The sequence below is a fragment of the Bidens hawaiensis genome, unplaced genomic scaffold, assembly GCF_021521415.1.
Source record: "Bidens hawaiensis isolate Kalapana, Puna unplaced genomic scaffold, B.hawaiensis_p1.1 tig00033500_1, whole genome shotgun sequence".
Classification (NCBI taxonomy): domain Eukaryota; kingdom Viridiplantae; phylum Streptophyta; class Magnoliopsida; order Asterales; family Asteraceae; genus Bidens; species Bidens hawaiensis.
The window spans coordinates 7009-23649 of NW_027495741.1; the positions used below are offsets into that span (position 1 = coordinate 7009).

A 16641-nucleotide genomic window follows, 5' to 3' on the forward strand; every position below is an offset into this window, starting at 1 on the left:
ACAGGGAACATGATGTTCGGTCTGCTGGCAGTGAGATACATCAAGGAGCCGATCATAGATCTATAGAGATGTTGATCGACAGGAGTTCCTGATGGATTTGGAGCAAGCACATGTTGGGTAGCGATCAAAGTGAGAAAGGGAGTTGAGTCTTCAAACCCGAATTTCTGAACGATGTCACGAACATATTTTTCTTGATACATCAGAATCCCATCATCCTTTTGTTCAACTTGAAGACCCAAGAAGAAACTCATTTCTCTCAACGAACTCATCTCTAACCGATTCTGCATGACCTCGGCTAACTCTCTACCCAGCTTATCGGAAGTAGATCCAAAGATAATGTCATCAACATAGACCTGGACTAGGATCTGATCACCGTTTACAATTTTGATGAAGAGTGTTTGATCGATAACACCTCTTATGTAGCCATTCTTAAGCAAGTGTTTTGCTAGTGTTGCGTACCATGCACGAGGTGCTTGGTGCAGTCCATACAGAGCTTTGTCAAGACGATAAACATGGTTTGGTTAATCAGGATCGTCAAAACCTGGAGGTTACTTCACATATATCTCCTCTTTTACTTTCCCATACAAGAAGACAGTCTTCACATCCATTTGATAGACCTTGAAATTCATGTACAAGACATAGGGTAGAAAAAGACGAATTGCCTCCAACCTAGCCACCGGTGCATAAATTTCATCGTAATCAAGTTCTTCACGCTGAGAGAAACCTTGTACCACCAATCTTTCCTTATTCATTTTAATAACCCCTTTATCATCCTTGTTGTCTGGGAACACCCATTTGGTCCCAATCGATTTCTTGTTCGGCGGCATCATAACCAGTCTCCAAACTTGAAGTTTCTTGAATTGCAACAATTCTTCCTGCATTGCTTCAACCCACGATTTTTCCCTTAGGGCCATCTTGTAGTCCTTCGGTTCAACCTGTGAAATAAAACAAGCAAACAGACATTTGTTAATTATACCATATTTACTTCTCGTTTGGATGTCGGAAGATGGAGAATCGATGATGTTCTCTGATGGATGACGTCGCTGAATGAGAGACTGAGGAATGTCTTCGACAATGGTGACTGGTTCGGCTTGAAGATTTACAGTGAGACGACCAATGGGAAGGAAGCTAAAAGGAGCACCTTCGAGAACATCAGCAGTTAATAGAACAGAGTCAGGTTGATCAAGTCTATTCTCTTGATTGATCGGTTCTTCCCAAAGATCCTCACCATAAGGAACAACAATGGTGTTGATCGAAGTCGAAGCAGTGTGATCAGAATCACTAGTAGCAGGTTCTTCAGCAGGAGTAGCTACTTGGATAGTTTCATCAGCAGAGGGAGGTGTGGCAACAGATTCTACTACACTAAGAGCTACTTGAATATCAGCTACTGGCTCAGTCAGATGTTGTTCCACATTGTCGGCAGACTGGAAGGAATCATCTGAATTTGAATCAGACCCATCTTCAACTTCCACAATCTCAGTTGAAACAACAGCTTAAGGTGCAGCTTGAGGAGCGGCTAGAGGAGCAGCTTGAGGAGCGGGAATGTTAACAGCTTGATTATTGACACGAGGAGGAGATGGAATAACGGGTGGAGCAGGCATTGCAGGCATAATAGATAGATCCACTTCGGACAAACTGTTGATCAGAGTTTGCAACAACAAAGGTTCTTGTGATGGAGATGGAACTTGAGTACTTATAGAAAATGGGATAAACATGCCTCAAACTGATTGAACAGACTATCATAGTCAAACAGCCAATCTAGTCCCGTGCAAGCGTCAGTAGCATTTAGCTCTTGCCAGTCAACATTATAGGATTCCAAAATCAGCTTGGTTTTCTTGTTGTAGATTCGATAAGCGGTTTTATTGGATGCATACCCATCGAAATAACACTCATAAACCTTTTCAGCAAATTTGGGATCTTGCTGAGCACCGCTATGGAGTAGGGTGCAAGGACATCCAAAAGTTTTGAAATAGTTTACCAGCGGCTTTGTCTTGTAGTAGACTTGATACGGAGTCTTCTTTAGACGCTTATTGATAAGCACACAGTTTTGAATGAAGCAGGCCGCGTTGATGGCCTCACCCCAAAAGAAAAGAAGAAGTTTGGAACCTGACAGCATCGTTCTCGCAGCTTCAGTCAGTGTTCTGTTTCGTCATTCAGCAACTCCATTTTTTTAGGAGTATAAGGTGCACTGAAATGACGTTCTGTTCCATTTGAACTACAGAAGTCATCCACAGATCTGTTGCAGAACTCAGTTCCGTTGTCGTTTCGAATACACTTCACCTTCTTGTCTGTGTGTCTCTCCACCAGAGTGATGAACTTGATCAAAAACTGTACGGTTTCATCCTTATACCCTAAAAGGAATGTCCCGCTGAAACAGGAAAAGTCATCAGTAATCATAAGTCAATGGGCTTTTTGGCCGATTGCCATAGGAGTAATAGGACCAAACAAATCCATCATGTGTAACAGCTGAAGAATGGAATATATGGAATTTACCGTCTTGGGTTTGTGAGGGAGCTTGTGTTGCTTGCATTTAGAGCATGAAAGACATTTTTCAATGTAAGAGAAAGATTTAACATGCAATCCTCTCACATGTTCCTCTTTAACCAATTTTTTTATATTTTTAAAATTAACATGACTGAGACGTCGATGCCATAGAGATGAGTCGTTCTCCGAGGCCTTAGATAACAAACAGGAAGCGATCTTACGTGAATAAGACCTATTCATGTCTATTATGTAAGCATCATTATGCCTCGGAGTACGCATCAAAATCCATTCTTCCGGGACCTTAAAACCTGGTTTGAGAATCAAGCATTCATTCTCAGTGAACAGTGTGGAGTACTGTCTGTCGCAGATTTGAGAGACGTTGAGCAAGTTGTAGTTTAGTTGTTCCACCAAGTTGACGTCATCAAATGTCAGGATTCCATTCGACACTCGACCTTGTTTAGTAATATTCCCACCCATATCGCCAGCAAAAGAAACGTATCCGCCATTGAACGGTTTAATGTCAAACAACAAGGATTCGTCTCCTGTCATGTGTCGGGTACAACCACTATCCAAATACCATATACTATTTATAGAACGTCTTGGCTTACCCTACACACATTAACAGTTTAATTAGACAAGGGTTCCCGAGACTTAGTTGTCTCAGAGGTCAACCACATGGTTGTCAAATGTCCTTTTCTCATATTTATTTATGAAGTTTTGGGACGTGTCATAATCAGAAGAACAGTCTCTAGGACTCCATGCACGTGCAGGTTTCCTGTTTTTAAAAGTTTTTCGAGACTGTCTTCTTCTCGGTTTTAAAATTAAATCCTCGGATTTTTCAATTTTGGATTTCTTCTACTTTCTTTTTGATAAATCCTTAGACTTTTCAGTCTTTGAATTCCTTTTTGCTCTATCCTCTTGGTTGTCCAAAAAGGAGGTTTATCATTTCGTTTATTTCTGGATCTCACATCCATTTCACTGGTAGAACTGTCAGGTTGATCATTTCTTGTTCTTGAGCTTGGTTTAGCTGTAGAGCGGAATTGATAAAACCTACTGTTCATTTCTCTTTTCATCCTATGCCAGTTCTTGCAATGTCTTGCAAGGTGAGACGGGTTACCACACACAAAACAAAGTTTTCTTCGCTCTTCCCTATAGAAACTATCAGAATCATAATACATAGGTTGTGGTAAATAAGGTGACGGTTGTACAGGAACAAACAAGTTGTCAAATCTATAACCCCCATCTTCAATAACATTCCTATAGAAATAGTTAACATAATCTTGTGGATAATAACCATAATAGCTATTATCAAACTGATTGTACAGTTGAAGTTGGTAATGTTTATTAGTGGATTGATAAAAAAATGTTTCTATGAGGTGGGACATATTTATCAGATGTACTTGCCTTTTCCTTTTCAAAACAATTTTTGTTAACTTTGATTTGCTCAACTTTACAATCATTTGACGAACAACTAGGTATGTTTGTATTCACGAATACCTTTTCTTGCATGTTTCTATCAAAAACAGTCTCAATAAAAATAGTTTCACAATCACTATAAGAAGTGGAAACCTCATTTTTATTCTCAAGAGACGTGCCAACATGAACACTCTCATCAAATACATCATTGTTCAAAATGTTTTTGGAATCAATATTATTACAGACAGGGTTGACAATAGATGAATCAAAAAGTAAGTTTTTATCTCCACAACCCTTGTTTGTTTCCACACGCCCAATTTCTTCTACACAACCTGCTACAGAAGATGAACTACTATTAGGATTAACTGAAGAACAAGCTGGATTAACAGTCTTGGGAGCAGTAGGAACAAATGTCTTTGATATGGGCATATGACCAAAACCATAGACCATTTCTTCCTCAGGTGGAGAGTTAAAACTAAAGTGTGGAAGGCTAGTATAGTTGTTATTAAAAGGCGGTGGAACAATAAAACTATCATAGCCTATTTCAGTCTTTATTCATAACTCCATCTGTGCCCTAATTAATTTATTCAGCTTTTTAGAAGCTAACTCAAAGTTTTCTATGATAATTTTTCTTTGGGTTAACTCAATCTCTAATTTGGCAATCTTAGAGTTTAGTTCAACTACATGATTTTCATGACGCCGGGCTAAATTTGTAGCAATACCGACCTTTTCTCTAAGTTTTGTCATGTCATTACCATGAGTATTAATCCTAGTAGTATAAATCTTTGCAGCCTTTTTATGATCCTCATTCTAAACTTTAATGCAACGTATTTGTTCTAGAATTTTAGCATTGTGGTTTCTATAATGAAGAAATTTTTCAATACAATCTTGTGTGCAAAGTTTGTGTACCTCAGGAATGAATGAGGCAGGTGTAGGAATTCCATAAGTGGTGCTTGAAGAGGTGCTTGCTTGATCGGTAAAGGCCATCCCAAAAAAGTTCAGAGGATTCATAAACTCCTCAAATTGATCCTCTTCCCAATTAGGCACAACTGATTCAGCATTCCTAGCAATCATCGCCTTTGAACTCGACTCGAAGTTCCATTTTGATGGACTTCCTTGATTGAATCTTGGGACCCTTGTCTTCGAGGAGTAGTTGGGATGATTTTCTTCTCATGCGTCTTAGCACTTTCATTGTTTGACATCTCTGTGATCTTGATGTCACCCACGGCCATCGGTGGATTGGTGAATTCACGTGCAAAGTGACCTGGCTCCCCACAGTTGTAGCAACAAAGTCTGTCTTTCTCAAACCCCAAATTCTTCCCATCATCTTTGAAACTATTCTTCCTGTACTTCTTCATAAAGTTGGTAGCTCGATGAACGGACATGGCCATCTAGTACTTGATGTCCATTTTCTTAAGATCATATTGTTGATCTCGGGAAGATCTCCTTGTTCAAAAGAAGGAGGAAGCGGCTTTCCTTGCAACAGCTCCTCATGACTTGCCATAAAGGCATGAAACAAAGCCACATTGGAGTTATCAGTAGAGAGTTTTTTTTGAAGTAGAGTACGCTGGAGTGCTTGGGGTAGACTTGATTCCATGAGCTTTTAGTGCTTGTGCTACGACTTTATCAACAACAGATTGAATGGAGCTTGAGTTTGAACTTATGAAGCTTGAGATACACCAGCAGTGTTGAAGGTTGAGTTTGGATTCTAAGCAGTAGTATTGGCTTGACTTATGAATGTTGTGCTCACACTTGTTCCGGTTTCCATACCAGCCTTTGAGAGAGAACTAATGTGATTATTCATCCTCAACTTCTCGTTCATTACAAGCGACTTGATAACTGAGGTTAGATCAGATAAACATATAAGATGAAGATTTAAAGTTCTCCTGATGGTGATAACAATGTTGCTCCATGAGTAAGGGAGAGAGTTGAGAAGCTTGTCATTTATCTCAATTTGGTCGTATTCAATTCCAGCACCGTTGATTTTGGTAATCAACAGTTCAAATCTTTAGATAAGACTATCAATTGTTTCTCCTTGAATGTAGTTAAACAAATTAAACTCTCCTTTTAACATCCCTTTTCGGTTGTTTCTCATTTCCAAGTTGCCGTCAAACTTGTTAACTAAGGCATCCCACAAGGTCTTATCAGTGGTGTAGTCTCGCAACATCAATGCAATTTCCCGTGAAAGGCATACAGTCAGGACACCAAAAGCTTTTTGATCTTCAGCAAGCATTCTTTTATCATCTTCATCATATTCTGCAACTGCTTTAGGAACCTCACCATCAGTACCAGATGTCATAGGACGATGTGGATCTTGTTCAAAGGGTCTAAGAAGATTGTAATCATTAATCTTGAAATAGTTTTGAAATCTCCATTTAAACTCATCAAAGTCACAATCCCACTTCATCAGCTTTGGAGGCTTAAACGTTGTTCCAGCCTCGTTCTCAAACATCACATATTTTATGGCTTTGTTACTTGCACCAGTGTTAGGAATAGGATTTGCCATTGCTTAACAACTTGAACAGAATCTGTTTCGAAATACAAGTCCAATGTATTCTACGGTGTATTCGAATGAGAGACAAGGCACTCAAAACAGAAAAACAACTCCAAGGATGATGTATTCGAATACCTGAAATTGTATTCGAATCAGTTTAGAATGCAACCAAATTGAACAAGGTAAAAGTATTCGAATAATGAATATATTCGAATACAATTGTATTCTAATGGTTTTAGATGAACAATTATATTCAAATACAACTTTGTATTTGAATGACTACCTTGTATTCTAATACTTTCTGATTCTAATAGAAAAGGATAAGAATACAAATGCCTTGTGCAAAATTGGACTACAGCTGATGTATTCGAATAGCAAGGATGTATATTGTATTCGAATAGTGTGTATGTAATCGAACAACAAATTGTATTCGAACGGTATGGAAAGTATTCGAATACTTGTAACTTGTAACTTGAGCCTATGAAAAGTATTCGAATAGTATGGAAAGTATTCGAATATTTTTTTAGGAATTGTATGCGACCCAGGATTGTATTTGAATCAGGATTGTATGCGAATGGAGACTTGTGTACAAATGAAATGAAACAAATAAGGTAAGTCATCACTAACTTTCTTGCCACCTTTTTCAAACAAACCCATATGCATGTATGACACAACTTTTGTAGTAATTTTCACAAACACCAACCATTGTAGATTCAAACACCATATTATACTACTTTTCACAATCTTGAACATGAAAAATTTATTTTCTTGAACCTTTGAAGAACACATGAACCCGAACCCACTTATTTTCTTGACATCCGTCTTATCACGCACACAAGACCAAAATCCAAGGTTGTGGCCCAAGATCTACAACTAGTAGAGCCCGAAAGCTCCGATACCAGTTGTAGGTCCCGTGACCGGATCAAACAACAAACAAACAAAGTACTATTCGTCTTGGATCAACCTCTCAACTAGTTGGCGGAAACAACTAACTAGGACCGAGATCTCGAATCTTGTGGTGAAGGCTACTAGGGCCGAAAGTTAGGAAGGGAGGGAGAGAGTTTGAGAGTTAGAATAATATATGGCAAAAGGTTGGATTGTGTATGCTATACACACACTTTATATAGTGTGTGTATTAACATACACTCTTTCATCAATAAAGGCCCAATGAGCTCCAAATACATAAGACCTCAGGCCCAAACATACATAAGTAAGTCAGCTAACAACATAACCGATAATAATTACAAATACAAAAGACTAATACCGAAACGGGCCTTACAGCAGGAGATTGTTTTTAAACCATTTCAAAAGATAAATAGTTGTCTAAAAATAATTAATTAACAATTATGATATTGCTCACACTCACATGACTATAGCACATCTTAGGGAACAACATAACATTTCTACGTGATGGTAAAATGGTTGCAGTTTTTTTCACCTTTCCTTTTTCACATGACTGTAGCAAATGGATTAGCAACAAAATAGGGGTTATTTTTAGATTTTTCGTTTACGTTAGTTTAATCTAACAAATACGCAATACAAACACATAAATGAACACATTTTGTTGTTTATATTCATTCGGTCTAAAAATAAACTTATTTGTATTTATTTATGTTAATTCATTGAAGTAACAAACGGACATGACACCTTAGGGTAATATAGATATAATCATTTGCCTTTTAGATGAAAGAAAGCAACATAAAACTCTCCTAGCTAAGTGTAGATATATTTTAACTTCGAAACATAGAGGAGGCAGTTGTACCAAGTCGATCTGAATTGCACAGATTTGAGCATGACTGGTTTATTTGTGACACCGCCATCGATATAGAGCGGTCCTGGTGTGTTTTCGCTTGCATTTATTGTTGTACTCTTTAAAAATGATCTTTATTTTGTATTCTTTACTTTACTTTAAATCAGTTAAACAACATATATATTAAGTTAGCGTTATCTTATAAATTTACATAACTAGGAGAGGATTTGATTAGCAGATCCAATTATTACGACGGTGACAAGAGGCACAACGGCAGAGCTATATATTAGACAAGAGCTACAACTTTTGTTTTTTATATAGAACGATCAACTCACACACCCCCTCTAATTTTATTTATAATCTACACATTTGTCTACCATAGACTAGAACCCGGCGATAATCAATGTTATGTACACACCTTATACCGCTTGATACAAACGTACCCTTTGGTAGGAGCTACAGCCTACAGGTTATAACATTGTTCTACCGCTTATTATTATTAGCCTATGCAGTGGTGGTGGTGGGGTGGGTGGTGTCTGTTTCGAACTAATTTAAGGCGAACTCTTGGTTGGTGCATTGAATACTCTACCTGCTTGTATATATATGAAAGCCAAACCATGGTTTTAAATTAATTAATAATATTGGGATTTGAAGTTGTTAATGGTGTTTTGGTCGAAGGGCATTAAATTAAAATCAGTCTTCTCTTACTGTCTGCCCCAGTCTCTCCGTCATATATACAGACACACTGGGTCCTGGCTAAGCTGCATGTGGTCATCAATGGCATCCGTGACCACTGGGTTAGATATCATTTAATAAGTCGCCATAAATATGGTGTTTTCAAATACTTCTCATAAAGATGTTGCCGTAAATTAATCATGTATTCTTTGGATCGTCAATTCTCTCTTTTATAAAACTAGTACGTTTATGACATTGGATACTCACCCTAGCTACTTAGTTTCATATTTTGTTTTCGCTTGTGATACTAGGATATATAGCATGTGTTTTGAGTTTTTTTAAAGAAGCTCCAAATATGAACCACATATGAGAACCGTAAAAACCATTAAATTATGTGTAAAGTAAATTATATACGATTAAGTCTGTTCATAACAAAATGATTGAAAGTAAAAGAACTTCTTTGTAATGGACACTTGAACATATCAAACATATGAATTAAAATATAAAATATAATATTATGGTTTTTAACTTCATTTGTTTTTTAATTTTCATTTGAGGTTCATGTATTCAGACATTGAGTGCATATAATCACCCTTGTCTTCCACACTTCATTTTATGATTCTCCCTTAAGTGGATCAAATTTAAGTTTTTTAAGCGACACTTTTTTAAACGACTAACACACTTTAGTTATACATCCAAATTTATTTCATTGTTCATCACATGACTTGAAGTTTGAACCCTCAATCTCATAAGAAGGGACACCATTTTACACATCTTGATACAACTAGCTAGGTCAAAAATCTTCACGTAATATATAGTGTAATACTGATTTCTAATGATTTAAATAAAAGATAGTATCTTGTTAATTTTTCAAATATTATATATAAATTTGAAAACTTGTTTTAAGGCTTATATAAATCTATTAATTCATTATAAAGTTATATAACTCATCAAATATATATATATATATATATATATATATATAATTTAAAAATAGATAATTTAATTATAAAACTAAATTCAAAACATGATGATTATGTGAAAACACAATCAGATAGGTAAATTTCTTCTTTACCTTGTTATTTATTAAAATGTTTTTCAATAGTGTGTGTTAGTTTGTTATGAGTGAGAGTATAATTTGCATTGTCTTCTAAATTTTGAGAAAGTAATTATAATAGAAGATGTAATGATCAAGAGCTTATATAATTTCTGATATTCAATCATGGGTATAAAGTTTTAACAAAAGGCATTATAAGTTTTCATACTGTTCTCAAAAAACCTCACGTTCTTTACCTAAACCTCCACAAACCCTATTAAATAATTATTAAACTATATATATATATATATATATATATATATATATATATATATATAAAGGGTCGAGATATTGTACAATAATGTCTTAACGTACGATATATACGTGAAACACTCAAAGGCAAAAAAAACTAAAACGCTCAACCAAAAACCTAAAACGTTCAGCCAAAAACTAAAACACTCAAAAACGGTTTTGGTGAAGAAAAGTAAAAAAATGATCGATTAACGATCCAAAACTATTTATTTCGGTGAACCATTGATTGATTGAATATATATTGACGATTTTGAGATCTTGTGATGTCATTTCATGGATCGATTTCATGAAATATTGTATTACATCTTTTCTCTCTCTCTTTATATATGTGTGTGTTGTGTATCTATACTAGTTAATAAATAAACGTTTTATTTGCCACGTGTCCTCATCTTAGCCCATTCTCTCGCTCAAAATCCCGCCTAAACCTACTGCCTTTTACAATAGGTTATTGTTTCTTAAAAAATAATAATTAATATTTACCAAAAGTATTACCATAAATATAAGAAACAATCACGGAATTGTTACTTTTATCAAATCTTTTATTATATACTAGGGTATAGCCCGTGTTATACACGGGTGGAAAAATATGTCAACAAACATAATAAATTTAAACAACAAATTCAAGCAACACAAAACTTTTTCAAACTTTCGGACCAAAATGTTAACCATTAACATGTTCTAGATATTGAAAGTTAAAAGTTACAATAAGTTAATGTACATCGAACAGCCAAAAAACATCAACAAAAGACAAAGGTTGTGTTTGTTTTTGCTTCAAAGGTCTGCAGGAGGGTTATGTCTGCGGGCGCGCAGACATAAGTTCCTGAAGACAATTTGTTTATAAAAAAGAAAAAGATCTGAAAACTGCTTATATGGTCTTAAATAAGAAGCTAATAATCAACATCTATAACACCCTAGTTTTTGGTTATAATAATAAAATAAATTTCGTTTGTTTTATATTGTGTCGTTTATCGGTTTAGATAATAAACTGTACACGGTTGGGCTTGGACTTTAGAAGATGGAATAAAAAATGGAATGGGTCTTAGGTCCATGGGCTTAAGGGAGTATAAATACCCCTCAAACCCTAAACATTTCCATTTTTTTATCCATTCTCTACATCATAGCCTACACCATCAAAAACACACACAAGACCATCCTTTAACTTGAGCCTAGATCCGAAGTTGAAAACCCGAGATTTTTGGTGCTAGAACGTTGTGACGAACCGAACCTACATCAAAGACAAGCTCGTGTTCGTAGTTCGACTCGTTTAAGGTACTTTTATATCTAGAACTTTTTCGTTTAGGAACGGTTTCTATCTAGAAATTTTAGATCTGTGTTTAAATGGTAAAAACGAGCCCAATACATCAGACCTTACTGAAAACCATTAACGATTAATAGGTTAATTGCTAACCTAAGCTTGGTTTAAAAAAGCGCGCCTGAGGCGAGCCGAGGCGAGAGGCAACCTAAGGCGAGAGCTTCATTGCTTTTGCCTACTCAAGGCGAGCAATGTTCAAAAGGCAGAGTGAGACGCTATTTTTAAGCAAAAAGCGGCCTGAGGCTAGGCTGAGGCCCGCCTTTCGTACAGAGGTCGTTTTTATGCATCAAAATGTTGCACAACATGTTTTTTAGGTTGTACATGTAGGTAATTTATACATTGAATCATATATAACACCTATATTGCTACATTTAGAGTTGGGATGCTAAAAACATAGAGATATACATTTAAAAAAATATATATAAAAACCTTACGCCTCATATACGAAAAGTGTTCGCCTTTTGCGCTTCGGTTTTATACCTCATCGCTTTTGTTCGCCTCTCGCTTTTTAAAACGGAGAACCTAAGGAAACCGTAATATAGATGCCTAAAACGCGATGTAGGAATGATTTGATGGTTAGGATTTGTTGGTGCTGGGATTCCGAATCCATTGATACCAAAATCGTGATGTTTCGCTAAGAAACGAAGGTTTAATTGCAGATCTTGTACCTGTTGACTGCTATTGTTCTTGGTGATTTGACTTTGACCCCGGAGTCAAAGTCGGGATAAGGTTGAGCCATTCGTTATAGAAAGGTAACAAATTAGTTAATCAATTCGTCATAGCAAGATGACGAATCAGCTCTCCAGTTCGTTAAGATCAGGTAACGAATCAAGTGATTCGTTACTACCTAATTCATTAGCGAATCAGCCAATGAACCAGATCTTGAAAGGTAACAAATTAAGTTAGCGAGTCAGATAACGAATCAGGTGATTTGTTACCCATCAATTCGTTAAGTTCTGATAGAGAATTAGACCAAGTACCAGGCTGTGTTCAGGTAACGAATGAGGATTAATTCGTCATAACGAATAAGTTAACGAATTAAAATAATAATTTAAATCCTAATGAAAAATGTGTTAAGACAGTTAATGAAACGCTAGGGGTTGCCACCCATAGAACCCCGTTGCCAGGGGAGCTGCCCCCGGACCCCCGTTCGTTGTGGGTTATATAAAGATAGAAATATGATATGAGTAGTAATAGTTAATTGATACATGTAAATATTATACAGTTAGCCGTGCACAGCTCAAGAAAGGGATTACGATTAACGGTGAACGTAACCGCATTCAGGTGAGTTTCTAGCCTCATTTCCTTGTTATGTTTTCGGGGCTGTGTGCATACTCGATGTGAATGTTAATACACTTACCTTAAATGATAAGTGTATGTCTTAATGACGATTGTGATAGTTATGTATGTATGCTTGACAATACGTGAACGACCTTCGGGTATTGCACGTATTGTTAAGGCAAGTATAGTGTAGTATGTATGATATGTGTATGTGAATAAGAGAGTATGTACGATTATGTTGTGTATGGTATTAAATGTATGGATATGATAATGAAAGGTAAGGTAAGGTTAAAGGGTTGCATACCCTAATAATATATGCGAAGGCTAAACGGTTGCATACCCTAATAATATATGCGAAGGATAAAGGGTTACATACCCTACTAAATATGCGAAGGATAAAGGGCTGCATACCCTAATAATATATGCGAAGGTTAAAGGGTTGCATACCCTAATAATATATGCGAAGGTTAAAGGGTTGCATACCCTAATATTATATGCGAGGTTATAGGGCGTAATGCTCTTTAAAACATAAGGTAAGTAAATGAAAGAAAGAAAGTACGAAGGTAAGTAAGTATATTATAAACGAAAGTATGCAGTTATGAATGTGTTGTATGTTATGTGATTAACTAGAATATACTCAGCGTAGCTGACTTTTAGTATGTACGCAGGTGAGTAGAATGAGACAGCTGGCTTGAGCGGGGGCACATGGCAGAAGAATAAAGAGTCTGGCATATGAAGACCTAAGACGTTTTTAATTAATGTTTTGATTTGAAAGACAATATGTTCGTTAAAGACAAAGTTATAAACTTAATTGTAATGTTTATGAAAGTTTTTAATATTCCGCGAATGTTTTAATCAACTCTGATATTTGAACTATGTTAATGAGTAAATCCAACGTCCAATGTGAGGCACCGGTAACGGGGCCTTACAACATCTTCACACTTCTTCACAGTCTTATCATCCTACCAACATCCAATGTCCACCACCACCACCCACCATGCGCCACCACCCACCACCACCACCCACCGCCCGCCACCACCACCACCACCCACCACCTACCATCCACCGTCGCCACCACCACCCACCTTCCAACGCCACCACCGTCAACCACCCACCTTTCGCCACCACCACCGTTAACCACCCTCCTTCAGCCACCACCACCGTCAACCACCCACCACCACCACCCACCGTCGACCACAACCCACTACCACCACCCACTGTCTGCAACCACCACCACCACCGCCACTCGCCACCACCATCCACCACCACCACCACCCACCATCCACCACCTTCCACCACCCACACCACCACCGCCGGCTACAACCACCGTCCACCACCACCACCCACCGCCACCACCACAGTCCACCGTCCATCACCACCATTACCCACCATCGGCCACCATCACCGTCCACCACCCACCACAACCATCCATCACCATCGTTCACCGCCTACAACCAATCGTCAACCACCACCCACTTCCATAGTTCGTACACCACTACCAATTATTTTAACAATTTACAAACCTTAAATAACTTCTATCTATTGTGATATATATGATAGGTTACTAATTTTCAGCTTAGACGATATCCAGTTTATAAAACAAATAGTATTATATTTTCAGATTGCAGACCTTCAGACCACATCCTCAGTTGCAGACATAAAATAAGATGAAATCAGATTGCAGATAGTTTTTGTCTTCAAACACAAACAGCACCAAAAACATGTTATTTCATGTTAAACCACCATCAACTTCTTCAAACATTATACCAAAAGAAACTCATTTTGCTTCACCACCTGAAAATATAATCAAACAATAGCATCCAAATTAAATATACCATAATAACATATCTAATAATGAGTAACATTTGAACATTAATAAAACTGTTTTTATTAAATTGTTGTTTTTATTAAAACAAAATAACATACAAAAAAATATATCAATAAAAACATCTTTCTAACTTAAACCATTAAACCAAAAAGATATATCAATAAAAACATTTTTTGGCGTCATTTTATACGTAACAAATTTGATACTCTTTTAAAACAACCCGTTTTAAAATATTTTCAAAATAGTTACAAAATATAAAAAAATTGTAATTAGTCAACTTCAAATAATTATAATTTTTGTTTTAAATTTTGACCAATCTTGCAACAAACTTTTAAATCACTGACATTAATATTTTGTTAAATTTGCAAAACTTAAAAACGTTTTACGATGAATGAATTTTCAAATAACTTTGGAAAGATTAAAAAATTTCATGTTGACTTTGAAAATAATTAAAGATGAAATACAAAATCAATCAAAACAAAATATAAACGTATAAGAAATAAATTATCAAATATTTTTAATATTATTTGAAAACATTATCAAGACTTACACTATCAAATTGTTTGGATGTTGTAATTAGAATATTTATATTATGTTTAAAAAACTTATTAGTTAAAATGGGTAAAAATATAATACGTGTTTATTTGAATTATTGAGAAATATAGTGACATTAACCTTTGTGAAATGTATATTAATAATTCGTTGAAGAAATTACATGGTTGCATCGAAAATATTAAAATTTGGATGTAGTTATGATGAAATATCTATGAAGAATACGATATCGAATGGTAAACTTATAAGTGATCGAAATTTAAGTTTAAATTTGGTCTTCCATGTAAATATAGAAATAATTTGATATATCTTGACTCATGGGAATAATAATATTAATTGATTATGAAAAGTTGTCATGTTTAATAATATTCACTAAATCATATTTGCCGAATAATATTTATAAATGATGATAAAATGGTTATTTAATTTATGATATATTAAGTATTGATTATTAGAAATTATGTCAATTTGAATATTGTGTTCTAAAATAGCGCGGTTATTATTTTAGTATTAATTAATAATTAATATTCATGTAAATTAAACTAAGATTACATTACAATTACGGCAAGTATTAGTTTGGCAATCAGTTTTTTGAATTAAAATGATAACTTATTCTAGGTGATTCCAAATCATAAAAATTATCATCAAATCGGTTCTAATTTTACTAATATGACTAATTAATTTAGATAAAATTACAAAAATGAAAATCAAATCGGTTAATTTGAAAACTTCAAAAAATTATGGAAAGATTTTAAAATTAGTTTAACTTATGGAGAGTATTAAAACCTTTTTTGTTGAAAGATTGCTCTATTTCCGAATTTAAAAGGAGTTTAAATATGTTAATTAAATTTTCTAGTTTTAAGTTTAAATTTGGTCTTCCATGTAAAGATAGAAATAATTCGAAATATCTTGATTCATGGGAATAATAATATTAATAAATTATGAAAAGTTGTGATGTTTAATAATATTCACTACATCATATGTGCCGAATAATATTTATAAATGATGATAAAACGGTTATTTAATTTATGAAATATTAATTATTGATTATTAGAAATTATGCCAATTTGAATATTGTGTTTTAAAATAACGCGGTTATTATTTTAGTATTAGTTAATAATTAATATTCACGTAAATTAAAGTAAAATTACATTACAATTATGGCATGTATTTTTAGTTTGACAATCAATTTTTTGAATATTAAAATGATAACTTATTATAGTTAATGCCAAATCACAAAAATTAAAATCAAATCAATTCTAATTTTACTAATATGACTAATTAATTTAGAAAAAATTACAAAAATGAAAATCAAATCGGTTAATTTGAAAACTTCAAAAAATTATGAAAAATTTTTTAAATGAGTTTAAAATTATAGAGAGTATTAAAACCTTTAAAATTTTGTTGAAAGCTTGGTCAAATTCCGAATTTAAAAGGAATTTAATTATGTTAACTAAATTGTATTAAAACCATTAATACAATTTATTAAGTTTGATTATCC

At 34.9% G+C, this 16641-nt stretch overlaps 1 protein-coding gene across 1 annotated transcript; it reads right to left on the reverse strand.

Moving 5' to 3' along the window:
* Nucleotides 1–548: 548 nt before the first annotated feature.
* Nucleotides 549–2116, reverse strand: LOC143584934 (uncharacterized). The gene is made up of 2 exons (XM_077066853.1): nt 1714–2116; nt 549–1465 (listed from the first exon to the last, which is right to left on the reverse strand). Exons 1-2 carry the CDS (start codon nt 2114–2116, stop codon nt 549–551), a joined length of 1320 nt encoding a protein of 439 aa, XP_076922968.1.
* Between the last annotated feature and the right edge of the window lie 14525 nt (nt 2117–16641).